Raw genomic sequence first — 27253 nt, 5'->3', positions numbered from 1 at the left:
TTTTAATTCATTAACATGCACAGAATAATCAGAAGTAATCAGTGTTTGGTAATAATTCGATCACTTGATTTGAATAATCTGGCAACAAAAACTGGTTTTCACTTAATCAAATTTCATTCAATAGATTATACACTGATCAGTCATAACATTAAAACCACATCCTTGTTTTTACACTCACTGTCCATTTTATCAGCTCCACTTACCATACAGGAGCACTGCAGTGACACTGACAAGGTGGTGGTGTGTTAGTGTGTGTTGTGCTGGTATGAGTGGATCAGACACAGCAGTGCTACTGGAGTTTTTAAATACCGAGTCCACTCACTGTCCACTCTATTAGACACTCCTACCTAGTAGGTCCACCTTGAAGAAGTAAAGTCAGAGACAATCACTCATCTATTGCTGCTGTTTGAGTTGGTCATCTTCTAGACCTTCATCAGTGATCACAGGACGCTGCCTACGGGGCGCTGTTGGCTGGATATATTTGGTTGGTGGACTATTCTCAGTCCAGCAGTGACAGGGAGGTGTTTGAAAACTCCAGCAGCATTGCTGTGTCTTATCCACTCATACCAGCACAACACACACTAACACACCACCACGTCAGTGTCACTGCAATGCTGAGAATGATCCACCACCCAAATAATACCTACTCTGTAGTGGTCCTGGGAGAGTCCTGACCATTGAAGAACAGCATGAAAGGCGGCTAACAAAGTATGCAGAGAAACAGATGGACTACAGTCAGTAATTGTAGAACTACAAAGTGCTTCTATATAGTAAGTGGAGCTGATAAAATGGACAGTGAGTGTAGAAACAAGGAGGTGGATTTAATGTTATGGCTGATCGGTGTATTTATGCTGTATCCACGTTTAACCAGTGACGGGGTACAGTGGTTTACAAAATGTGCAGATCAATGTAGGTAAACACAATAAACTGGCAACTGAGTGTATAAATATGTTATTTACATTCATTAGATAATTTTTTTGTAAAAGGGGAGGAGTAAAGGGTAGGACAATAAAAGAAAAAGTGGAGTGCAGCTGCTGTTTTTCAGTGTGGCTCTGGATCCAGAACAGTGGTTCCGTCTGGCTGCTCAACCCCTGGCTCTGCATTAGGCGTGGAGCCTGATGCAGTTTCAAGCTCGCTGGATGGTGTAGTGGGACCCATCTTGGTCTGCAGGGCAGTAAGATTGAAAGAAATATGATTGGCTAAAATATTGAATCTTTTTATGAATCTATGACAGATCTGTGATGTGTCAACTAAACAATTTATTAAAAAAAGAAATGATCTTTTATGGTGTGTCTGGTATTTTTTTAGTGCCAGAGCTTTAAAAATAGACATTATTTTTTATTTTATCCCCTCCCTCCATTTTCCCAACCTTTTCCCCCCAATTTTCTCCCCTAATCTAGTCGTGTCCAATTACCCTGATTGCATCCTCCACTAATTCAACCCTCCACCGCTGCCTGAGGACACTTCTCAACTGACACACGCCCCCCTCTGACACATGCTCAGTACAGACTGCATTTTTCAAATGCAAGAGTCAAGTTCATATATACCGATCAGCACTGTGCACAGGGAGCCACACCCTGATCAGCATTATTCTTCAGCCCTGTGCAGGCGCCATCAATCAGCCAGCAGGGGTTGTAATTGCACCAGTTATGAGGACCCATGATCCGGCTTGCCCCTAACCCTATGAACAACAGCCAATCGTTGTTCATGCAGCCGCCCAGCCCAGCCGGCTGGCAGAGCTGAGTTTCAATATGATGTATTTGAAAACCCAGCTCTGGTGTGCTAGCGTATTTTACTGCTGCGCCACCTGAGCGGCTGACATTTTTTCTTAAAACCATTTACAGTTTCTTTAACATCCATGACCTAACAACATGCATCCAATAACTGTAAAACCTTCTAAACCTCTAGACATCTTACATATTAAAAGCAAAAATGTAGTGATTGAACAAAATTGCGAGTGCAGCAGATATTTCAAGGAAAATCACTCATTCCCAGTGTTAGGCTATATGTTCTTTTAAATGTATCTGCATATCACCTTCAAACAGGCAAATACAAACTTTTTTCAATTTAATTTAATATTTTAAAATACACTACTTTCCTATTTTTGTAACTAGTACTAAAGACAAACTGAATAGCTCCTTATGAATGACAATTTCTGGTATTTTTGACTTTGCAAACTCCCAACTTGCCAGTGCAGTTCATCTGTATGGCTCTATGCAGTTAAGGGTAAAGGTCATTAATAAAATATGCTAGTAAGGATGTTTCAGCTCTAACTTGCCCTCTAGCAGATACAGTGCCTTGCAAAAGTATTCAGCCCCCTTGAACTTTTCAACCTTTTGCCACATTTCAGGCTTCAAACATAACGATATGAAATTGTAATTTTTTGTGAAGAATCAACAACAAATGGGACACAATCGTGAAGTGGAACGAAATTTATTGGATATTTTAAACTTTTTTTAGAAATAAAAAACTGAAAAGTGGGGCGTGCAATATTATTCAGCCCCCTTGCGTTAATACTTTGTAGCGCCACCTTTTGCTGCGATTACAGCTGCAAGTCGCTTGGGGTATGTCTCTATCAGTTTTGCACATAGAGAGACAGAAATTTTTGCCCATTCTTCCTTGCAAAACAGCTCGAGCTCAGTGAGGTTGGATGGAGAGCGTTTGTGAACAGCAGTTTTCAGCTCTTTCCACAGATTCTCGATGGGATTCAGGTCTGGACTTTGACTTGGCCATTCTAACACCTGGATACGTTTATTTGTGAACCATTCCATTGTAGATTTTGCTTTATGTTTTGGATCATTGTCTTGTTGGAAGATAAATCTCCGTCCCAGTCTCAGGTCTTTTGCAGACTGCAACAGGTTTTCTTCCAGAATGGTCCTGTATTTGGCTCCATCCATCTTCCCATCAATTTTAACCATCTTCCCTGTCCCTGCTGAAGAAAAGCAGGCCCAAACCATGATGCTGCCACCACCATGTTTGACAGTGGGGATGGTGTGTTCAGGGTGATGAGCTGTGTTGCTTTTACGCCAAACATAATGTTTTGCATTGTGGGCAAAAAGTTCGATTTTGGTTTCATCTGACCAGAGCACCTTCTTCCACATGTTTGGTGTGTCTCCCAGGTGACTTTTTATAGATATCTTTGCGAAATGGCTTTCTTCTTGCCACTCTTCCATAAAGGCCAGATTTGTGCAGTGTACGACTGATTGTGTCCTATGGACAGAGTCTCCCACCTCAGCTGTAGATCTCTGCAGTTCATTCAGAGTGATCATGGGCCTCTTGGCTGCATCCCTGATCAGTCTTCTCCTTGTTTGAGCTGAAAGTTTAGAGGGACGGCCGGGTCTTGGTAGATTTGCAGTGGTCTGATACTCCTTCCATTTCAATATGATCGCTTGCACAGTGCTCCTTGAGATGTTTAAAGCTTGGGAAATCTTTTTGTATCCAAATCCGGCTTTAAACTTCTCCACAACAGTATCTCGGACCTGCCTGGTGTGTTCCTTGGTCTTCATGATGCTCTCTGCGCTTTAAACAGAACTCTGAGACTGTCACAGAGCAGGTGCATTTATACGGAGACTTGATTACACACAGGTGGATTCTATTTATCACCATCAGTCATTTAGGTCAACATTGGATCATTCAGAGATCCTCACTGAACTTCTGGAGTGAGTTTGCTGCACTGAAAGTAAAGGGGCTGAATAATATTGCACGCCCCACTTTTTAGTTTTTTATTTCTAAAAAAAGTTTAAAATATCCAATACATTTCGTTCCACTTCACGATTGTGTCCCACTTCTTGTTGATTCTTCACAAAAAATTACAATTTCATATCGTTATGTTTGAAGCCTGAAATGTGGCAAAAGGTTGAAAAGTTCAAGGGGGCTGAATACTTTTGCAAGGCACTGTATAGTTTGTAATCCTTTAGAGGCATAAATAGTTAACAGACCTTGAAGTTTGCAGCTACAGTATGTTAGTAGTTTCATGTATGGTTGCTCTGCAAGTATAAAAGCAGCACAGAACGTCTAATAATCTTATGACAATACAGTCGAACTTTTGGACTTGAATTCTAACCAAATGGTGTACAGTACAAAATAATATTAGCCAAAAACTTGCATGCCTTTACCAGAAAGCTTAATATGGAATGGGAATTTGCCTTTGCATTCTAGTACACAATGCTAAAGTGGTGGTTATAAGCTTTATATTTAGTTTAAGCTCCATTAGCCTTCTTCAGATCCAGTGCACAACTGAAAATGACCAAAAAAATTATAATTTAAAATATTTTTTTGGCTTAAAAATCTTTAAGCTTTTTTATTTTGTACATTTACATTTGGGACATTTAGCAGACGCTTTTATCCAAACAATTGTGACTGATTACAATCAAAGCAATTAAGGGTTAAAGGCCCTGCTCAAGAGTCCAACAGTGGTAATCTACTGTAGTTGTAGTAGGGCTTAAACCAACAATCTTCCAATAACCAGTCCAGTACCCTGTTACATTACCACCGCCCTGTATTTTGTATGTATTTTAAACATAGTATTAAAATTATAAAATCATATACATACAATGAAATAGCAAGTTTTGTATCAACAGGTACATCATCTAACCTTTATACTCTCCACTTTCTCCTCAAACGACTTGAAGGTAGGAGTATTCCTGCAAGACATAGCATGTCAGCTTTAATGTACACTGTATTTAAAATAGGCTGAAACAAAATTTTGATGAAGGCTGTACAATGAGACAGGGGATAATGGAGATCAGTGCATGACTCTCGATATGACGATATGGATATGGATCTCCATATGAACCCGCCTAGTGCAGGTGATGAGAAGCGATCGGCTACTACACAGATGTCGAAAGGTCAGCAGCAGTAGAGGAGGCAAAACATAGTTGATTCCATAAACTGAAAATGTTTTGGTAAGTATAATGAATGATTCAACTGTTGTTGTCTAACAAGGTGAGAATAAAGTTTTCTATGCTTTTTATCAATCAAAATGTCTTGTATAACTGACCACTCAAAAATTGTGTTTGACTGGTGTAGTTAAAATAATATTTAATATTTAGATTAAACCCCAGTGTAATTCAGGATGTGTTTTTGTCAATACATACTGTAAATGCTATACTTTTTTTTGTTTTTAATGATAAGTAATCTTTAGGCAAATGTACAAATGCATTTCTGTTTTTCTGCCACCTATGCTTGATATTGCCCATCTATCAAAACCCTGTGTACTGGCAGACAGACTGAAGTATGCTATCCTGGAATGATACACACATCTAATACACAGGCCTGTGAGTAGGATCCAGTGCTTACCTCATGACTGGCATGCTAGTAGAATGCTGTATGGAGCGTATACTATCAGTCAGCATTAAGAAAGATGAGACACAGGGGTTAGCCAATAATACAGCCATCAGGATATTAAGAGTTCAAGAAAGATGGGCAGAAAAGAAACTCACACAAAGCTAGTCACTTCCCCACAAATCAGGATTAGTTTTGTGACGTTTTAGGCTACATCATTTAGATTTCTAAAATAAATTGCAACAATCATGAAAAATGCTATTTCTGCAGCTAGGAGATGTGAGTGAACTGGCAGTAGGCAAAAAAATTTAGACAGAGTAGAACATCAGCACCATGAGATCTAAAAGAGAAGGATCAAACCAGACTCACATGGTTTATACCAGACTCAGCAGAGTTATACTGAGATTATATGTACACAAACACTGAGGCAAGTGTTGACAAAAAGTTTAAAACACAAAGGTCAAGCTATGAATTTTATTCATCAGTGTAACTGCATGCAGAAACAAGTGTATTTATCAGATTGCTAATAAATTCCACTTCCAAAATAACTGTCATAGTCAAGGTTATTTTACCTAAATGAATTGGAAAATGACTGTAATCTGTAAATGTCACAGAGAGCACTTAGCAAACAACAGAAATGAGACTGAGCTACAAAAAATAAGCGGGATGGGCAGGACCTGTGGTCAGGATATTACTGAATTCTGAAATACTGAATTGCTTTCATTCAGCCACAGTTGAGGACTTTCAAGTATGTCAATTAAATATCCTGTCACAGACTCTTATTAGTGTACAAGTCAGGAGATTTGTCAAGTTGTCTTGTTGCAAAACCTAACTGTGCTTCAGACCAACATTCTTTAAAATTGTTATAGTTTGTTTGGTATATTCTTTTAACTGGTAAATTAATTACTTATTTTTCTTCACATAGTACTCTCAATGCAGTGTGTCTCTTTTGGTTTAATTACCTGACATCCCCCAGCTTTCTGCTGATGGCTGAGCCCACACTGGAGAAAGCCACTGTGGCTTTCTGTCCGGCCTGGCTCAGTGTTTCTGAGGTCCTCTTATACCTGTAAACGAACCTTCTATTAACAGTGTTAAAGAAAAAAAGTGTAACTTCTTAAAATAAGTCTTTTTGTACTTTTGTCAGGTGCTGTGGTCTAACACACTAGCACACCACTGCAAAGTGTTTGAACTCACAGCAGTTTAAATCTCAGCAGAGCTACCGACTGACTGGGCATCCACGCAAACACAGTTGGCCATGTTTGTGAGAGGGAAGGTCGGACGAGGTCTCTTCCCACTGCAGCTGTGATATGATATATCCACGACTAGTCTGGGCGCCTGAGTGAGTGCGGGGGAGTCACATGGAACATAGAGTGGCTCTCTGTATGCGATACAGCTTTGTGTAGGAACCCAATGCTTGCAGGTGATAAGAAGCGGCCACAGATTGGACATGTGTCTAACGGGGCTGTGTCAGGGGTTGTGCAAGCAAGCGGCAGCTGATTCACAATCAGGGACTGGAAATTACTAGATCCTTGTTTTTACTGCATTTTACAAAATGTACCATGGGGTTTGTAATAGAAGATAATTGTGCCAATATTTATGATGTTTTGCACTTATTTATTCAACTGTTTTAATTATAGAGCAAAAGACATATTTCAGCTAAAAAAATAACAAGGCTTTATAGGATCAGGTGCAAAAAACTATTATGCATTTGGATTTCCTATAAAAGTAAATGTCACAAAGTGAAACATTTACATTTATTTAGGCAGTTTTTTTTTACAAGCAGTTACATTTTTACATTTAAAAATGTTTTGAAACCAATATCACTTAAAAATGAATGACCTGTAATACATTAGTCCTTAAAGGTAAACAAGCATAAAAATATTCAAGCAGTACGAGAGTCCATATAATGCAGGGTGTATAACACAGTAACAGATGGGGTTTTTCCTATGAAGCAGCATGATAAAAAGACCAGCTACATACGCTGTGGACGTTGTGACTTCCTGCCAGCTTTTGCTCAGGTTCTGCTTGAGCTCATTCAACGGGGTGATACCCAGCTTCCGCTTGATCTCTGCCAAATGCTTCTCTTTTGATGTTAACACTTGGGATAGAGTCTGGATCTCCTCCTCTACCTGCAGAGTTTGAGGGTGGGAAAACACTTACCTACAGTCACAAATCTGGCAGGCCACTGTCATTTTACTTCTAATAAATGAGCGTAAAAAAATAATGCTTTGCTATCATTGCAAAATGAAAGCGCACAGTAAACAGCAGCATTGCGACCCAGATCAACCACACAGCAGCATAAAATCATAATGTTTCCAGAATATATAAATACGTATCCAACGGATAATTTATTCTCTCAGCTTTCTTGGTAAAAAGCTGAAACTAGTCATTCGTTAACTAAGCTGTCACTCCTACCTCAACAACCAATAAAGAGAGAGTTTTTCATTGCCAGCTCAGCTGAATGACACACATTGGAAAAATGCAAAATAATAGCATATCTTGCTTTGGATTAGAGAAACAACTGAAATTCCACCCAAAATCTTAAGTCAGAAGCTCTGATTGGTTTATACAGCTGTTTATCAAGACTTAAACCATGACTGAATCTCTAAATTAAACACACTGATCCATGGAGTTGTTTACGCACAACACCATAATGAAATAGAGTGAGCAAAATGAATGAATCTTTATCATAGATAAGAGCACAGCTCCCTGATTTGATTCCAATGAATCATTAGTTTGAAAAGTGTCGTTTTCTGACTTTGTTTATATCGCTCATGCGCGAAAGAGAGCGTTCTGCACAGCGCTTTTGCGCTCTGTTTTAAAGGTTCTCAAATAGTAACCTTTGTATCCTAGACATACACGATATAACGAATATGGTCATTTTCAGTATCTTGTAAAAAGTAATATCGAATATATTGATATTTGCGATATACCGCCCAGCCCTAGTTGGAAGCAGTTCTTCGCTTCTAGTTCCAAAAAAAGTTGGAAGGTTTGTGTTGGTTTTATTAAAAATGTCTTAAGTATTAAATATGTTGTTTTCACCCACAGTAAATAAAACAAAGCCCTACACAGCCAGCTCCAGCTTTATTAGCACCACTGATAGCCAACATTACGTATTCTAACCCTTTTATAACCTAATGCTCACACAAAACATATGGGGAAATTAATTATTTAATAAACTTACATACAGAAAAATGTTTGCAATATTTTGTGCGGTCTGAGCATAGCTGCAGAATACAGTCAGGTTTCAGGAGTGTGCAGTGAAGTACATTGTGTGGGCATGCATTCCAAAAGATTTTATCATAGAGGTGGTGTGTACTTAGATAGATAGATTTGATGATGTCACCCCAAATACCTCACATCTTCAACACATCTCTAAACTTGATTGTGTCTAACATTGTAGATTAGTTAATAATAATGGCTGTGTAGCTATTTTAATAGTCATTGCCTGAATATGATTCATGAAGGTCAAGACCCCTTTGTCTCATTTCATTGCTGTATTCTCCAATTGTCACCATGCTGAATAATAACTAAAAGAATCTGGCATGCCCAGGGAGTATTTCCTGTTTTCCCCACAGTATTTTTGGCAAGGGCTCTGGACTCACTGCGATGCTGATTTATATAAAGCAGTTACTAAAGATGAAAAAATTGATGATTGTCTGTTTTTTTGTGAATGAGTTGCACCACCATGTCAGACAAGTAGGAGTGAAGCAAGAGTGAAGTAAAAGTGAAGCAACCTATTGCAAAACTACTGCATACCTAACATATACACTATCAAATACTTACAAGTAGGTCACAAACAGAAACCTATGGTGAACAGGTGAACATTACACTGTGTTCTGACCTTAATAAAAGAAAACATAAGGAGTAATAGATAGCTAAAACACTAAAGACCTTTGCCAATTCGTTACGCAACTCCCCTTGTTCCTCTTCAGTGAGGGCCGTGTCAAAATCAGACTGCACTGTGGTTACAGCATCCTCACCCACTTCTGGAATGGAGTCTTGTCTCTGAGCACCTGCGGCAACAGAAAAATCAGAAAGAAAATTATGCTTTCTATTCATTAATGGCTTTTTAATACTGGTCATTCATTCTCTAATAATTGTAGCGGTGGAAGATACAAAGCCTCGTTATCCATGGGAAAGAGAAAGAATAAATAAAAACATTAAATAAATCATATTTTTATGTTCTGGTTGGTGTAAATGGGGAGGTAATTAAACATTCACTGAAAACAACATGAGGAAAGAGTCAATAAAAGCACTTTTTAATGCATTTTTCCCCCATTTTTCTCCCGATTTAGCACACTCAATTTGCCTTCTGCTGCTGAGGGATACCCGATTGCATCCAAGGAGAGCATGTCGCTGTACACGCCTCTTCAGACATGTGCACAGCGCTCCTCTTCTCGCCCCTGCATTCGGCACAGGCGTCTCTTCCACCAATCAGGGTCCTTACACAGCGTATGAGGATACGGATACGGTGGCCAATTAGTATCTGCTGCAGGCACTGCCAATTGTGCCCGCCAGATGACGCCCAGCTGACCGGTGGCAATAAAAAGCGCATTTTAACCATCACAATACACTAGCTTAAAGCCAACAACAAATCAGATTAATCTGGCCAAATTCCAAGCAAGAAGGGCCTTGGTCTGAGTGGTAAGAAAGAACCCAAGAGTCACTCTAAAATAGCTCCAAAAGTCTTGATCGGCGATAGTAAAGGACTAGCAATGAATGATCTGGAGTGCTTAGCATGTCTCTCAGAATGTGATGCAGCAATTGGGAAAATGAAACAAAACAAGAGTTTCTCTGGTAGAAAAGTCTTTGGGCAGAACAGCAAGCACTATGTCTGGCAAAAACAAGCACATCACATCATCTGGCTTTTACCATATTTATGGTGAAACATTGTGGTGTCTACATCTAGGTGTCAGGGACAGGAACACTGCTAAAAATTGAGAGGCGGGTGAACAAAACCTCCTCTAGATTGGAGTGACAGTTCATCTCACAAAACAACAATGACCAAAAGCATACAGCAAAAACAACACTGGGGGTGGTTTCAGGGGCAAGTCTGTGAATGTCCTTGAGTGTCTCAGCCAATGCCCAGACTTAAGCCCCAACAACATCTGTAAAAAGGCCTGTAGATGGCAGTTTACAAACACTCAACATGCAATCTGACAAAGCTCGAGAGGATCTGTAATAAAAAAATGGGATAAACTGATATATAGGTCCGCAAAGCGAGCAGAGGTGTATTTAAGATGAGTTACAGATGTAGTTACTGCTAAATGGGCTTCAACAAAGTACTAAATAAGATTTCAGATTTTCATTTCTTTTTTGCTATTTTATTTATGCATTTTCCCCTTTTCTCACAGTTTAGTGTAGTGTAGCCAATTAGTCTTCCGCAAATAGGGACAGCAATCGCGTCCGAGGAGGTTATATCTACCTGACACACACTCCCTCCGATGCGTGCGCAGTCCACAGACCCCTTCCTATTCGCCCATACATCGGTGATTCACTTCTGTACAGGAGCCTCGTCAAAGACCCCACCCACTTTATAGTCAGATCTTTCCCATCCAGCAGTGATCTCCGCGTTCTTTCACTTCTGTACATGTCGTCGGGCTACTAACCAGGGTCTTTATAAAGCAATTCATAAAGTCACCCCACTGCTGACATTTTTTAGTCCGGTCTTTTCCATTCAGCAGACTTAGTGACCAATTTTGTCTGCTGCAGGCACTGCCTATTGTGCCCGCTAGGGGCACCCAAGTGACTGGTAGCACAGCTGAGATTTAAATTTCGCTAGCAGAATATCCTGTTGTACCACTTGGGCACCCCAGTTTTAGATTCTAATTAATGTTCAAAAATCTATAAAAACATGTTTTCACTTTGTAATAATGTCTTTAATTGTAGATGGAAGATTAAATGGATTAAATAAAATTCAAATCTACAACAAAATAAACTGTAAAAAAAAGGTCAATGGGGCTGAATACATTCTAAATTGACTGTAACAGTAGATGCAAACAGTTACCTGGCATATAAAAAAATAATAAATAAAAAAAGTTGGACCCTACAAACATCTGAAGCCTGAGCGTTCTTTAAGTGAGGTCGATGGGGTAGAAGGCATGTCCTTCAGTTCTCAATGCCGCCTCTTATGTATCCTAGACACAAAGTGATAAATGACACACAGACAGGTCATGTGCAAGCAGCAGATTAAAAAGTTGGCCTTCAGATAATAGACAGCAGGCCAAGGACACCCACAGTTTGATGTCTTGATAGTACTGACTCACATTGATATTCCAGAGGTGCCTGATGGAGAAGCAGCATAAATAATAAAACACATAATGCAATTTTTCAGTTGTGACAACACAGATGAGACAAAATGTCATTGTGTCGACAATAAAAAAGACTGGAAGGTGATTTGGCAAGGTCTTTGACCACTTTACTATCCAAGTAAAATTTCCTCCTATCTTAAAAAAACACATCCACTTGAGCCATAAACATTGATAAAAGTATTGGAGCTCATCCAACACATTGTTAAACACACTTCTAAAATGCTATACTATACTAAGTAGCAAATTAATTAGCTACATGACCATTTTATAAGAAACACCTCTGAAATGCACAGTGTAAAGACCCTAGCAATGCAGTACAAATACACTCATTACTACGCTTGTAGTAGCCTAACACAAGACATGTTATGTTGGTTTTGTTTTTGAATTGTGTTTGTTTTGTCAGCATTTCTCAACCATTTTATCTGCCGGGTCACAACAAACCACAATAGTGGACAAAAGGCAGTATTCCAGCATTAAAACAAACGAACAAAAAAAATAGCATTTAGTAATCATGTGTTGTGGGCAACTTTATCTGACAAAATAGTGAAGGAGTGTTACTGCATTCTTAAACATCTGGCAACTAAAAGAACCTTTCAGCAATTTATAGTAAGTCTTATTAGTAAAAAGTGCCCAACAATAGCCTTCAGTTAGACTTCAGCCTGAACTCCCACTGCATTTCTTTAATCCTCCTTCATTCCTTCGGAATGAGCAAGTAAGGGAGCATAAACAAGTATGAACAGCTATCATTAAGGTCACAGAAAAAATATAACTATAAAACTGTGTCATACAGGGTAACAAAAAATTGAGCTACATGTACAGTATTTGAACTTCTTTCATGAGTTATTTATTTATTAGGATTTTAATGTCATTGACAGCAATTACAGCTGAAAGACTATTTGGAGATGTCTCTACAAGCTTTGCAAATTTGTATTTGGGCAGCTTATTTATAGCAGATCCCCATATCTTCAGAGTCATTTATCGCAAATGCATTTTAGGAAGCACTGATAGTATACAAAATACAGCTATGTGGCTGATGCAACCCTGAAATACTGGAGAGTTCATAGACTAAACCTAGCATTGTTTTCAACTGAGTAAAATATTGTACTATTTTATACGGTAAACACGTGTGACGTCAAGTAATATGACATAGACAATGCCCAACAATACTGTGAAGATGTTAGTACCTGATCTGAACCACAACTGGCTTTGATATCAGTTTAAGATTAGCATTTGGTATTGGTCAAGCCAAGAATTTTGTCATTCTTATTAGGTCTACAAAGTGATTTTGGGTTTAGGTAAAATCATAAGGAGGACTTGATGGAAAGCATTGGTAAAGTGTCATTACTGGCCGAAATGCTGGATCAGTGTTGAATTATAATGTTTTTATTCAATTTAGAACTAAATTGCAAACAGTTCACCTTCACAGTTCTAGTGTTTTTTTATATCAACAAAAGCTTGCAAAGAGTCAGATCAGTAGCTCAAGATATAAAAATTTTATTGATGCATTCTTTTGCATTGTGATCTTAAACCTTTATGATCCAAACTGTGTATACAATGACTATTACTTATAATATTTAATTACTTTTTTCTTAAGATTATATTGTAATGTCATGTACAGAGCAGATTCCCTCATTTCAAAAATACTATTTTTCAAAAATGAATTTTACAGATTTGTAAACAAAAATTAAATAACACTTATAAATTGAATGATAGAATAAATGGAAGCTACAATACACAGCACAGCCTCCCTAAACGAATACATAAATACTCGTCCGTGCTAATGTAACTGAGCGTCTTTAGAGTTAGCTGAGTTAATGAAGAAAGAAAGAAACTGTACTTAGACAAACTATCGGGAGCATAATACTTTACTGGCTTGTTCTTTCAAGCACAGACTACAGAGAGATGATCACGTGTATAGAGAAGCACACTTTTATAGAGTGAGAAAATGCACTCAATACGTAAACACACACATCAAACATTGTCAGCTCACTACACCACAGAAAGGTCTGTTACACTAGGTTAATTATAATGCCGTATAATACCATACGATTGCTAGGACCGCCTCATGCTGCATATTGCGCCTCATATTTCATACGTTACGCGAATGACAATTTGAGTTTCACAGCAAATTGCATATTACACGAAAAGCAGCTCACGGCCGTGAATTAGGTATTACCTTAGTTATGCTGTAGGAGTCCAGTTCACTTGGCAAAACGTAGGAAACACCCTGGACATGTCACCAGTCCATCACAGGGCAAACACACACACACTTAGTATTTCTATTGTTTTGTCTACTGTCTGTATATAATAACAATGATCCATTTAAGAAAGTTTAATCATTTAAAGAATCATGCTTTTGTATATATTTACAAAAATAGAGAAGGTTCCAGTAACAGAATTCTGCATGTTGATGACTGCATGGTATTAACTCAATGATCTGCACATGCCTAACCACTATACAAATGAGCTCTGCATGGCAGTACTGGTGAGCTGAATGGAGTGAAGATCTCTTTAGCAGACAGGCAAGGGTAGCTGGTGTTAACACCTTGATCAAAACTGAAAGGAGACTCGTAGTCCTTTACAGAATCTATTCAGCATTTAGAAAATCCCTCAGGACAGTGAACGCTAGTTTTCTGATTGGATACTGTGCAACCTGGGCGCTGCTGGCTCACATGACAAACAGGCAAAGGCAGCAGTAATGAAGGGTTAATAAGTTACCTCTTCACATTACACCACAACCAGTAGCTCCTACATAGAGTCTCAGTGGCAGCTGGTGTTACTGCAGTCGTTCCCAGCAAACAGCAGAATAAAGCGCACTGCTTCATGCCCTTCCCCCTCCAGCCATCTTTACCAAGGGAAATGAGGATCCACATGTTTATTGGTCATGTGACACACTAACAGACCTATTCTGTAATCTGCAGAGGCCCAGATTACAGTGCTAATCCATTACTGGCTGAACATGCTGGGGTTTGCAGACAGTTATAAACCATGATACCAATTCACAACAATAAGTCTCATCTAACAGAGATATACAACAATTTATTGCTGTATATTGAACAATAAGTGGACGGCACAGTGGCTAAGTGGGTAGCACTGTCGCCTCACAGCAAGAAGGTCCTGGGTTCAGTTCCCAGGTGTGTCAGTCCGGGTCCTTTCTGTGTGGAGTTTGCACGTTCTCCCCGTGTCCGCGTGGGTTTCCTCCGGGTGCTCCGGTTTCCTCCCACAGTCCAAAGACATGCGAGTGAGGTGGATTGGAGATACTAAATTGTCCATGACTGTGTTTGATATAAACTTGTGAACTGATGAACCTTGTGTAATGGGTAACTACCGTTTCTGTCATGAATGTACCCAAACAAAGTGTGTAAAACATGACGTTAAAATCCTAATAAACAAACAACAATAAGTCTTATTAAACAGACAAAGAATGTGTATTGAAACGTAAAAGCAATTTTGATAACATATGTTGACATGTTCGTCAAAAGAACTAGATGTTTTCATTTAAATCCAATGTGTACTTTAATTTAATGCCCAGCTTCAGTATTTGGTAGAACATCCTTTTGCCTCGATAGCCTCTCCTGTGGAATCTTCGCCCATTGTCCTCATTCAAAACCTTCCAGCTCATTAAGGTTTAATGGTTTTCACACAGCATCTGCTTTCTTCAAATCCCACCAAAAATCATTGTCTTGCTGGAAGGTCCAATTGTGACCAATGTTCAACTTTACCACAGAAAGCAAAACATTCCTCCTTAAAATGCCTTGATATTTCTGTAAATTCATGATGCCAGTCACACAGTAGAGATTGCCACTTTCTTTTTTTCTTCTTATATTTTTGTTTATGCATTTTCTCCCCTTTTTCTCCCGACTTTAGCGTATCCAATTACCCAATTGCCTTATGCTTCCTCTCTACTGATGCTGATCCCTGCCTTGATTGAGGAGAGCGAGACTGACACACGCCCCCTCCGACACGTGCGCAGTAGCCGACTGCATCTTTTCACCTTCACGAGGTGAGTTCATATGTGAATCAGCGTTGTGTACGGAGAGCCCCACCCTCATCAACGCATTATTTCTCGACTCTGTGCAGGCCGCCATCAATCAGCCAGCAGAGGTTGTATTGCCTCTGTTATGAGGAGTCCCTATCCAGCTCCCACCCTGTATGAACAACAGCCAATCGTTGTTCATGTAGGCGCCCAGCCCAGCTGGATGGGAGAACTGAGTTTCAAACCAACGAGTTCGAAATGTCAGTGTGCTAGCGTGTTTTATTGCCGCGCCACCTGAGAGCCCAAGATTGCCACTTCCTGCAGCAGAAAAACATCCGCACATCATTACTGACCCACCTCCATGCTTCACTGGGTTGATAGTTTTCTTGTGGTTATAAGCCTCACCAGAGAAATGCTGACTCATATAGTCAAACAGTTCCAAGTTTTGATTCATCACTTCATAGAACTGTGTCGGAGAACTCTGCAGGCCAATTCAAATTATTTCTGGAGAAGATGTTTCCACAACAACTCCCGTCATGACATACAGTTTCCTCTGAAAGTCAAGGACACGTGAGTTTGAGATTATTTTAGCAAATCTAACTAGTTGTAGACCAGCCTTACTTAAAAAGACTACAGTACAATGTGTGGCAGCAGTTGCAGTTTTAATGGCCCAAACGTTTACAAAATGTTACCACATACCAAACACACCCCAATCCCAAGGGCAGCAATATTATGGTTCATGAGCAGAGCCAGTGTGTGTGGGGGTTGTCAACACCCGGATATTTGCCTTACACACAAGTCCTTGATGGCTTACGGCCAGACCATGCATCACTCGGCTTGCAAAACAAACACCATGTACACAAGCACAGATGTGGAAACACAGACTGTCACACCCAGAGTCTGATCCACCCCAAACAGGTGCCTGATCTAATTTGATTGCAAAAAATCTTCGGAGCTTTGAAAGCCAACAGCAGGCTCACCACGTTTTAACAAGCCTAGACACATCACATATGATTACAGGGAAGACAGCAAGGAAAAGGGACAGTCTCTAAAAAATATACATTACTTCTTCATTCAGTACCAGATTGACCTAAAGGAGAAGTGGGAATAATAAGAGGAAGTGAAGTATAATCACAGTATTGTTTGTGCTTAGCCACTTCTTTAACATCTATAGTGGCTAATACATTATGTAACCATTAGAAAAATGACTCTATTGTCACATGTTCATATACACATGTACAGTACAATTAAATCATTTTCTTTGCATATTTCAGCTTGTTCAAAAGCTAAGTACACAGGCCGCTCAGGAGGCGCAGCAGTAAAATACGCTAGCACACCAGACCTGGGATTTCGAGTACATAGTATTGAATCTCAGCTGTGCCATCCGGCTGGGCAGCTATATGAACAACACTTGGCTGTTGTTCATACAGGGTGGGAGCCGGATAGGGACCTCATAACTGATGCGTCTGCAGTTGGGGAGTTGGGGAATAGTGTGTTGATCAGGATGTGGCTCTCCGTGCACATGGCTGATTTGCATATGAACTCGCCTCGTGCAGGTGAAAAGATGCAGTCGGCTACTGCTCATGTGTCGAAAAATTGGACGCGCTAAAAACCGGGAGTAAAAGCATTAAAAAAGAGCTAAGTGCACAGCACAACTGACTCAAAATAGGGGTCTTGCTCAAGAGCTCAACGGTGGCTGATAAGAACCCCTTCTGACAGCCCTAACTACTGAGCTACCACTGAACATTAAGGTACATGCACCAAAGGTACGTGTGCGGTGTATACCTCGTCTAACAATGTTCAGCGATTTTAGTCATAGCCATTGGTAACAGGTGCAAACAACTAGCATACAATGCATACAAATGTAATCTCTGTAGTCAAACGTGGACTGCACTGCAAAGATCAGTAATTAAGCACACAGGATGCCACATTTCCAATAAGTTCAGTCATTAATATTCTATCCTGCTAGAGCAGTGACTAAGGCAAGAGTAAATGTCAATGACCAATTACAACTCATCTGCCAAGCAAGAGAGCATTCAGACTCACAAAGCGGGCATGCTGTCTGATACAAATTTCACCACAGAATACAAAGTTTAAAACCTCTTTTGAATATATGGATTGGTGTTTTTTTTATTATTTGATATTTGGTTTGACTGAAGCCAGGATAAAATGCTAGTTTGCTGAATGTAGACTGAAAGTGTAGGATTTGGAGGAAGAGGAATCTGTAAACAGTAACATTCTAGATAATTCTGTGTCTAGAGAATAGTTTAAGACAGTGGTCCCCAACCACCGGGCCGCGGACTGCATGGAAAGAATAAATGATTAGAGATCGCTAAAGGGGCATTTAAATTTCCAATACTCTTCGGGTGTTATTGTCCCCCATCACTAGGTGGGAGCAGCATCTTGTTATAGCGAAAAAAGCTCAGGATTCACACTGATTTTCCATTCTGTAGTTATTCTATTTAAAATCCACCCCGCCCCCCGACAGTCCGTGAAATTATATCTTATATGAAAACGGTCCGTGGTGCAAAAAAGGTTGAGGACCACTGGTTTAAGAGACGGCAAGGTCTACAAACAAATGAGTGGTCACATTTGGTGACTGGCACTTTCAAATTTTTATGATAAATAAACCAATACTACATACAAGTAGCTACTCATGGTGTTGAAATACATGCTTAATAATCACTTATGAATGTGATGTTTAAATGGTTGAATGATGAAATTTCCTTTACAGTGCAAAGCTTTCTAACTTCAACAGGATTATAGACATGATATGAAACTCTGCCTCTAACTAAAAAAAAAATCTGAATAAAAGTGACCATGGATGAACTCTATGGTCACCTCAAACGATGACCACTGGCCTGTTTTTATCTCTACCAAAACTGTAATTCATATGACTTCCATTTAGATCCACCCAGGAACAAAGAGAAGCCTTAAAAGTCCTAATACAGAGCGATGTCTAATCAATTAGCACATTATAACCAAACTGCCTGGTCTCATGATTGGACAAGATAAGAATCATGGGACTTGATTCCACACTTGGCCTTCATGGTGAGGCCACCATACTATACTGTCTGAAGAGCATGGGTGGTGACTAGTACAGTGTAGTGCAATTAGACACCATTAGGAGTTCAACACAGGGTGAAGAAAAGGTCAGAGCAAAAAAAAAGCCTTTTTTGTTTGAATAAACTAGAAGCAAAAATACAGAGCCATCTTTGCTTTAAAAGAGGCATATAGTAGGGTTCACAAATAATTATTTCACAAGTAGTATGCACTTATTCACAGCATTCGTTATAAATAAAGATGGTGGCTGAGAAAGTAACCAGAAAGAGCAAATAATTACAACTAGTAAATTATACTCAACGTGTACCAATCACAAAAATACATGGTTAAGTAAGTTTACTGTCCCAGAGCATGACCCCTAATGCCTTAGTTGCTTGCATTGTATTCAGTTAAGTCACAACTGTAGGTCACCCTGGATAAAAGCATCTGCTTAGTGCCATATATGTAAATGTAAAACATGTAAATGTAATTTCATGTTATGTGTATATGGAACTCACAGCAAAATAAAGGTATATTCAGTATGTCAAAATGCCAACAGTAATCATAAAACCATAACAAGCCTCAACATGAGCATTGCTTGCTTTAAAATTGCACATGCAGCAAGTATAACAGCGGCTTACACTGGCAACACAGTGCATATACAAATCCTTATAAATAAAATAAATAAAATCTTCATAAAATCTTCACTTCAAAAACAAAACTGTAAGCAAATCTATCACTGCAATAACTATTTCATCTTGGTCTGGGTTGTGATGGGTTCAGTGGCACCCATAAACACAGGACAGGTGCAGGACAGGTGCCAATACATTGCAAAGCGTGTTTTTTTGGATATAGGAAGAAATGGGATTATCTGGAGTAACTTCTCACAGACAGTGCCTTAAGGCAAGGATTAAACCTAGGTACTAAGTATCATTTCTGCATTGCTGCAACAACTTTACCAGCTATGCCATTGAGCAAACCACAGAAACAAAATCTCCTAAGACATTCATTCACTTAAGACCTCCCAAACACAATCAGCAGAAGTCTGCACACACCTGGGCAAATAACCTGTTTTGTTCATTTTTTAAGCGTAAACATTGTATTTTTCTGCAAACGTATTTTAGCGCACATCTATGTATATATAAAATGTAATATCAGGGCTGGGCGGTATGACCAAAAAATTTTTAAGATTCTGACGGTTTCACTGTATTTTACGGTATGTTCTTTTTTTTTTTTTATTACTGGGACTTTTTATATGTTTGTGGCTTATTCTACTGTCATTAGGACACAGAATATAAAAAGTTTTAATTTCACCATGTATATAGTAAAGGTTATGAGTACTATAAGTTTTGGCCCCACAAAATGACACAATATGTGATGGAATCAGTACGCGTAAAACAGTTGCAATACATTTTTGTTTATTTAATATTTAAGTATTGTACAATTACCCTTAGCTCTCCCTTCAACAAATAAAACGTTTGCAAACTCCACTGTACCACTTGACCACAGGTCTGTTGTAGAAAAGTGAACAACTTTATATATCTCAGCTTTCAGTTCGCTTATAACGTTGGTTTAGCAACTGACCTGAAGTATTTTCGCACCGTAAGACATACCTGCAATCCACTGTTTTAATTATTGCTCTGAAAGCTTTTTTCTTGACTGTCTATAGAACAATATTATCTGATTAGCTGCCTACTGAAGCCTACAGCTGTTGTATTAACTATGCTACGGTATGGCGGTATTTGAAAGATCCATACGGTATAAGGAACCAAAGGCGGTATACTGAATGTAACGTCGTACTGCCCAGCCCTATGTAATATATTAGAAAAAATATAATATAAATGTTACATAACATATGCACATGCTGCATTTTTCTTTTTCCACCAATATGTCAAAGTTAGCAAATAAACAGTATTTTTTTCTGTAAAATGTGCAAAAGTTTGTTTCCAGTTAACTTTTTTTACTTACAGAATCAATAAAGAATGCAATATGATTAAGGGTGTCTAAATTAGCACAACAGTATTAAAGCAGTCAGCTTTTGCTAAAATTTACTTAAATCAGTCTAGGTTGGAGGGCTGAAAATACTGCAGGGTAAACAGCAGACACATTTACACAAGCACAAACACAGAAGAGGAAACAGAAAGAAGAACATGGACGTAAATTTGAATGAGCAAACAATCAAACTTTTTAAACAATGTTTACTAATCCAGCCAGACTTCAAATTACCATGCAAAAATGTGTTCTCAAAAATCATGAACCACATCTTGTTTGGTTCAACCCATTTGACTGCAGTATCTCAATAAAAAGAATTAAAACCTCGTTTATGGCAAATTTGGGACATTTCGTAAAATGCAACAAACACAAAAATAATTAATTAGTTAATTCTCTTGAACTTTTATGTAAGTGACAAAAGTACAAAGAAATAAAATTCTAATGTTTTTACTAACCAACTTCATTAAATTGTTTTAAATATTAGGGATGTAAATGATTAGCTGCTTATCTAATCTGAGCAGAAAAAAACTTATTTAAATCACAAACGACTAGGGATGTAACGATGCACCATAAGAGAGTTAAAAATCGGTGTAAATGTGCCACGATTCGAATCGGTTATTCATTTAAGATGAATCGACATTCACTTTAAACAGCAGAGGGCACTGGCGCTATTCACCTCGCCTGGTGGACGGCACTTCACAAAGTTGCCGGGTAGGGGGATTTTCCATCAAAATGTATTTATGTGAGGATACTTTCTTTACTTGTAGTATTCATTTATTTGTATAATGTTGGATTTGTTCACAATGAACATTATTTGGCATAGTTTGTACCTACCTCAGAAATAAAAGGGCATTCATTATTTAGATAAATAAAAGATAAGCACAAATACAATGTGTTATTTAATTTTTTTTAAGAGAAATAATAAATGGAAACTTTGTCATAATTTGTCTTCAATTTAATTTTGTTTAAAAAAATCTGGAAAAAATCGTATCGTGAACCCAGTATCGTGAATCGTATCGCATCGTGGGTAGATCCCTACAAACAACAATACTATTTGCATTAAAATCAGAAATGGAAGCTGGTTTCTGTCATTACAGAGTTAAACTGCATGCTAAGCTGCATGTGGATCTCTATGTACTGGTATTTTTACAGACGTTATTTAGATTTTCCATGATTCAGAATTATTTTGCATCATGTCCCTATAAGCTTGTCAGTTATTGGTTAACTGTTGACTAATGACTGCTGGTTATAGGTTAAAAGAAAATAGCAAAATTTGCACCCCTAATAACCACACTAATAATGTCAGGAAGAGCTTTTATTTACTGAGTGTATCTGTATTAATTATGATTAGCATGTTTTGTTAGCACTTGTTCTGTTTACACTTACATTCTGAAAGCTGAATTGGTTCTGCTCAGTGTTTATGTTAATCTTACTGTTCTACATTACTGCTGTGTTTACTATGTTACAGCATGTGATATATTAATATAAAACACAGCTATGTGTTATACGCTTGTTGGTTATCAGTTAACCATCAAATAACTATCACTTTAAAATTAAAATAAATTGGCTACATTTGCAACAGTAATGACTATAAAATGCAATCATGCATATTCGACAAAGGTTTCCAGTCTTGCCCTACATGGACTGTAATTTCTCCAGATTCACTGAATCTTTTCACAATATTATGTACAGTAGATGATAAAAGTTCTTTTTGAACTGACTGACAATTCTCTCACAGCGTTTGGCACAAACTGGTGAGACATGAAACATATTTGCTTGCTTTTGTGAATTTTACTTTTTATACCCAATCATACCCTCGCCTGCTACAATTTCACCCATTAAGAAATATGAATGAACTATCTATAAGCCTTTTACTCTTATTTTGCCTCTGTCACAACTTTCTTTTGAGTGTGTTGCAGGCATACAATTTAGAGAATACAATCAAGTTGGTCAGCAAAAAAACAATAAAAGTCATTTCTTTGTACTACTTGTCAGTTAAAGAGAATTAACAAATCACAGAAACTTGTTTTTATGGCATTTTACAAAATGTCCAATAGAAATTTGGGTTTGTACATTCCCTAAACACAGGTTAGAAAAGCCTGAGAATGGAATTTTCCACCTGAAAGGTTTAAAGTAATATCCATTGCAATGATAAGAAACAGCAGTGTAGGTTCTCACCGTACTGACTCAGCCCGCCTCTAACCAACACTGATAAAACACAATGGCCATGTTTACCTACTGATCATGTTTCAGTGAGGTGAGTGTTATAACTCAGTTTTGGGAAAAACCAAGCACCAGAGTAGGCAATCTAAGATGAATTGATTACTCTCATAGTTGTGATAGCAATGACTACAGAAAGAGCAGGTCCTGTAAATACCTGACCTGCCTGGCTGTTCAAAACAAGTACAAACATGCATGTGCATACCAGAATGCATTTTTTCTTTAATCTGGTGGTGTCAGACTTCAATGTTGATTTGGCAATAAAGTCGAATTCTTAAAAAAAGCAATCTAAGCATTATAAACATCACCGTCTGGTTGAGCTGAGCAGCAGTGAGATAATATATACAAGAGTTCTTCTAAAAGTTACCGCACTTTTTAAAAAGAATTTCAAAAACAAATAACATCACTTTTCTACATAGTCGCCTTCCGAAGCATATTTCCCAGCGTCGTACCAACTTTTAATGCCATCAGCAAAAAATTTTTTTGGTTGAGCGTGTAGCCACTGATGCACTGCTGCTTCCACATCATCATCACATGTAAATCTTCTTCCCCTTAAAGCTTCTTTGAGCGGGCCAAAAAGGTGGAAATCAGATGGCACTAAATCTGGACTTTAAGCTCTCTTTCAGTCTCTCAGACACGACCAATTACTACTTTTTCTGCCCTCACCGTTTCCAAATATAAAAGTGTGGGAACTTTTTAAAGATCCCTCATAATATTCTCTCATAAACCAATGTGTATTATGCGCTTACGTATTACTTAAGCTAAAATCTTGTGTGAAAACTTTTTAGAAGAGTGCCTATTATAGGTTTAATAAAATCACAGTGAGGTCATGAATAGTATTTTAATGCTATTTGTTTTTGAATTGGGATGTCCAACGAGATCATGGTCAGGTGTCCAAATACTTTTGGCCTTGCAGTGTATTACTCATTAATACAGAAATCAGCATTATGTGATAGATGCTACAATGTTCCAATTTGTCAATGGTAAGTTTGACATGTTCTTTCTGTAGGTGGACCGTCTATTCCTATCTTTCCCATAAAGTGTGATTTAGTGAGAATGTATGTTGCTCTGCAATGTGTTACCACCATCCCCTGTATGTTGTCAGGAGACTACATCATTACAGCCTGAAAAATGACACAGCTGTGTGGTTAACGGACCTATTAAAGCACTATTGTTGTGTATTGGGCGCACCACATCCCATAATAATGGCTTTAATCCAACTTGGCACAGACTTTATAATTTCATGGAACTGTACTAAATGGATGGCACATCATACAAACACCAATGAAGAAGTTGTGCTGTAGAGCCTTGTGTAAGAATCAATTAATTGTCCAATTGGATGGAAATCTCATGACTGTGAAGAATAGCATATGAATATATAAATTTTATCAAACCACTTGCAATGTCTTCTACATTGAGGCTTGGGATATTGACTAAATGTTGTTTACAAAAACCACAAAATGAAATCTGTTGTATTTTTTGTTACCTCATGTTATTTTTTGTTGTTGTTCTTAGATATTGGTGAGGACCACACAATCGTTAATAAGGCCCTGATAATTAAAAGCAAATAATTAAAGAAGCAAGTACAAGTCCACAATCCAGCATATGGTATTTCTTGCATATACTAAGCATACGCCACCTGTTTTGAGGTTCATAAGCTGCTGAAAGAAGGCAAACCTGAAACCCTGTGTACAATACACAAATTAAGGTATCTGTCTCTATCAGGCAACCTGCCCTTCAGATCAAACAGTTCTCCATGTGCAGCAGCTGGAGTGACATGAGTTTGGTAAACTAAGGAATGGGCAGATGGTTTCCCTGCAAGACATACAAGGGCAGGAGTAAGCTTGGAAGACTAACTGAACAAGCTGAAAGCTTCTGGATTAAAACAGTGCATCGTGGTACCCTGATCAACGGCTGAATTTTCATCATTCATCATTTTCATGTTTTAACTACCGCTTCATTCTGGTCAGGGTCACTGTAGGTCCACAGAATCACTGGGTGCAACAATGCAGTAACACACCTGAATGCCAATCCATTGCAGTGCCTCGGCCATCCCTTCTTAGACACAGCCAATCTTGAACTGGTGACATGTAGATTTACCCAGAGCTAGCTCATGCAGACACAGGGAGAACATTCCTAAACCCTTAAAGGCAATGACTAAGGGCAAGGTTTAAATCTGTGTCCTAGGTGAATTGAATGGCACCCAATGTACTGTACTATCTGCATCACTGGGTCATCAAGTACTTCAATACAGCTTGAAGGTGTATTTACTTGCCAATTGCAACCAATCATATTAATCTAAAAAACCAAGTGTTCTTTTGCAAAGTGATTGCAATAAAAAAGTTTTCTATAAAAAAAGCTTAGATTAAATACTGCATGTTTAATCATTTATATTAATTAGTACTTTATTAAAACATAATAAATAAATAAATAAACTTTTTTAATTCTTTTTATTTGGATAATGGCTAATAAGGGCTCGCAAATGTTTGCACCTTGAGTCATAAATACACACTTTTGAGTCATATAATAATATAATTTTTCCTGCTCCTGAGATAAGCTAAGATTGATCTCTTATTGTAGGCCAGTTTTTACTGTTAAGTGGCCTCAAGAATTATATAAATAAGTTTGTCTTGCACATACTTGACTTATTCCTAATATAGTTAAAAACGCTTGAAATCAGGATCATGTGTTTGGGGTTATTGTCCAATTAAAATACCCAGTTGCATTCAGAATGCAACCTAATTTATGGTAGTCTAAAGAGTTCAAGAGAGGCTTTTCTGTCAATTTAGCTAAATACAAGTACATATTGAAACGAAACAACGTTCCTCCAGGACCAGGGTGCAACACAGAACAAAAAGTGCAAAACAATACAATGTACACAGTGCAGATAAACAACAGTACAATAAATACAAAAGACATTTCTAATCTAAAAAGTAATTAAGGGAGACGAGTAGAGACAAGTGTAATGTTGGCCAGTACATGGTACTGATAAATGATAGGTGAGGTAAAAAAAAGAAAAGAAAACTACAGTTGTGCTACAGTAATTTGAAATGATTTTTAGTACTTCGCTTTCTGCAATGCGTTATTTCAGCTGGCAGAAAAGCACGCTACTACCACAATGTTTGACAGTAGATACACAGTTTTCAGGTTTTAATGCTTCTTCATTTTTATTTCATCCTACCACAAACATTTTCTTGTTTGTTTATGTGAACAGCAACTGATTTAAAAGCAGGGGTTTCTTTAAAAGCAACATTTTCACCCACAATGATGTGAATCTTGCTTGACTATGGATAGTGATACAAGTGTTCCAGCAGCTTGTAATTCACAGCAGCAAGATTATTTGATGCCATTGAGAAAATCTAACCACTTAGACAAAATTATCTTTATTCCACTTGACAAAGATGCCACTGTGTCACATACTTACGAACAGCTGTTTGTACTGATTATCTTGGGATATAGTTTACAAACTGCCTAAATGTAGAGTAGAGTTGGGAAAGGTATGTTCTGCTTTTTGTGATCTATAAAGAGCCCTCATACCTTTCTATTGCAATGCATGTGGCTCAGTCTAAAGGATGCAATCAAACCGTATGGACACAGAGAAGTCTCCAGCATCAGTAACAAGGAATCAAGGAGCCCTTGCATGAGACATGCATGAGTCCTACAGGTGTACGTAAACGTTTAACGTTAAGTAATAAGACATATGGTTGTCAGATAAGCAAAGGCTGAACTTTAAACACTTTATATACTAGCGTTGATCAAACAAGCCTACTGTTTATGCTGACAAAGCATGTTTACGTTTTCAGACAGCTGTTAAGAACAATATGTTTTAAACTTCCTCACTCTTCAATCCTGCAGTTTAAAACTAGTATAAGTAGGATTCTAGAAAATAAAAGAGAAAACACTGACCACTGCATGTAGCTTCTGTCTCCATTAAAGGCTGAATTAATGCATGAATCATCCGGATGTCTGCAGCTCCATCTCCAGCTCAGAGCAGCTAGCTAACCGTAATCAACTTCTAACAGTCAGAAACACTCACCAGCACTTTCATCTGAGCTGTCACGCCTGATCTGCAAATAAATCACCTCACCAATCACCTTTTCTTACTCACTTTGGTCGGATCCCTCCATGCTTGTGTGATCTCGGGGGTAACGGTGGTTATTTTCGGTCCACACTAGTTTTTAACTGTATATTATATTCACTCCAGCAGCAGTTGTGTTTAGAGCTGTGACACGCTGCAGCTGGGCGGGGAGGAGAGCGCGTGACGTCATCACGACGCACTGCACGCACATACACAAACAAAAGGTATGAACACACACGCGCGCGCGCATGCACGCCATGTTACTCCCTATTCCCTACACACTACAAAGTGTAATATGGGAAAAACCAGGGTTTCTTAAGGCCCACTGTTCTGCAGAGCTGGGCAGGG

The 27253-nt window shown here is 38.4% G+C and overlaps 1 protein-coding gene across 3 annotated transcripts; it reads right to left on the bottom strand.

Annotated features, from left to right (window-relative positions):
* Positions 1-821: 821 nt before the first annotated feature.
* tpd52 (tumor protein D52) lies at positions 822-27039 on the bottom strand. 3 transcript variants are annotated; one of them, XM_062990758.1, is made up of 7 exons: positions 26936-27039; positions 9178-9299; positions 7264-7412; positions 6246-6347; positions 5299-5340; positions 4595-4643; positions 822-1164 (listed from the first exon to the last, which is right to left on the bottom strand). In XM_062990758.1, the coding sequence occupies exons 1-7, from the start codon at positions 26952-26954 to the stop codon at positions 1042-1044; spliced, it is 606 nt and encodes a 201-aa protein (XP_062846828.1). In that variant the 5' UTR covers positions 26955-27039; the 3' UTR covers positions 822-1041. The 3 variants fall into 3 exon arrangements, with proteins under 3 accessions (XP_062846828.1, XP_062846827.1, XP_062846829.1); XM_062990757.1 differs by lacking the exon at positions 26936-27039 and adding an exon at positions 26734-26781; XM_062990759.1 differs by lacking the exons at positions 5299-5340; positions 26936-27039 and adding an exon at positions 26734-26781.
* Positions 27040-27253: the final 214 nt, after the last annotated feature.

The sequence above is a fragment of the Trichomycterus rosablanca genome, chromosome 2 (assembly GCF_030014385.1).
Source record: "Trichomycterus rosablanca isolate fTriRos1 chromosome 2, fTriRos1.hap1, whole genome shotgun sequence".
NCBI classification, from domain to species: Eukaryota; Metazoa; Chordata; class Actinopteri; order Siluriformes; family Trichomycteridae; genus Trichomycterus; species Trichomycterus rosablanca.
Note: the sequence above shows the minus strand (reverse complement) of the source record. Positions and strands in the feature narration are given on the sequence as shown.

Excerpts from the sequence above, each read along its gene's own strand:
- tpd52 (XM_062990757.1), bottom strand. The coding sequence starts at position 26,758 with ATGGAGACAGAAGCTACATGCAGTG. Across the intron at positions 4,644-5,298 it reads ACTAGCATGCCAGTCATGAG|GAATACTCCTACCTTCAAGT; the intron begins GTAAGCACTGGA and ends TATGTCTTGCAG. Across the intron at positions 1,165-4,594 it reads AGAAAGTGGAGAGTATAAAG|ACCAAGATGGGTCCCACTAC; the intron begins GTTAGATGATGT and ends ACTGCCCTGCAG.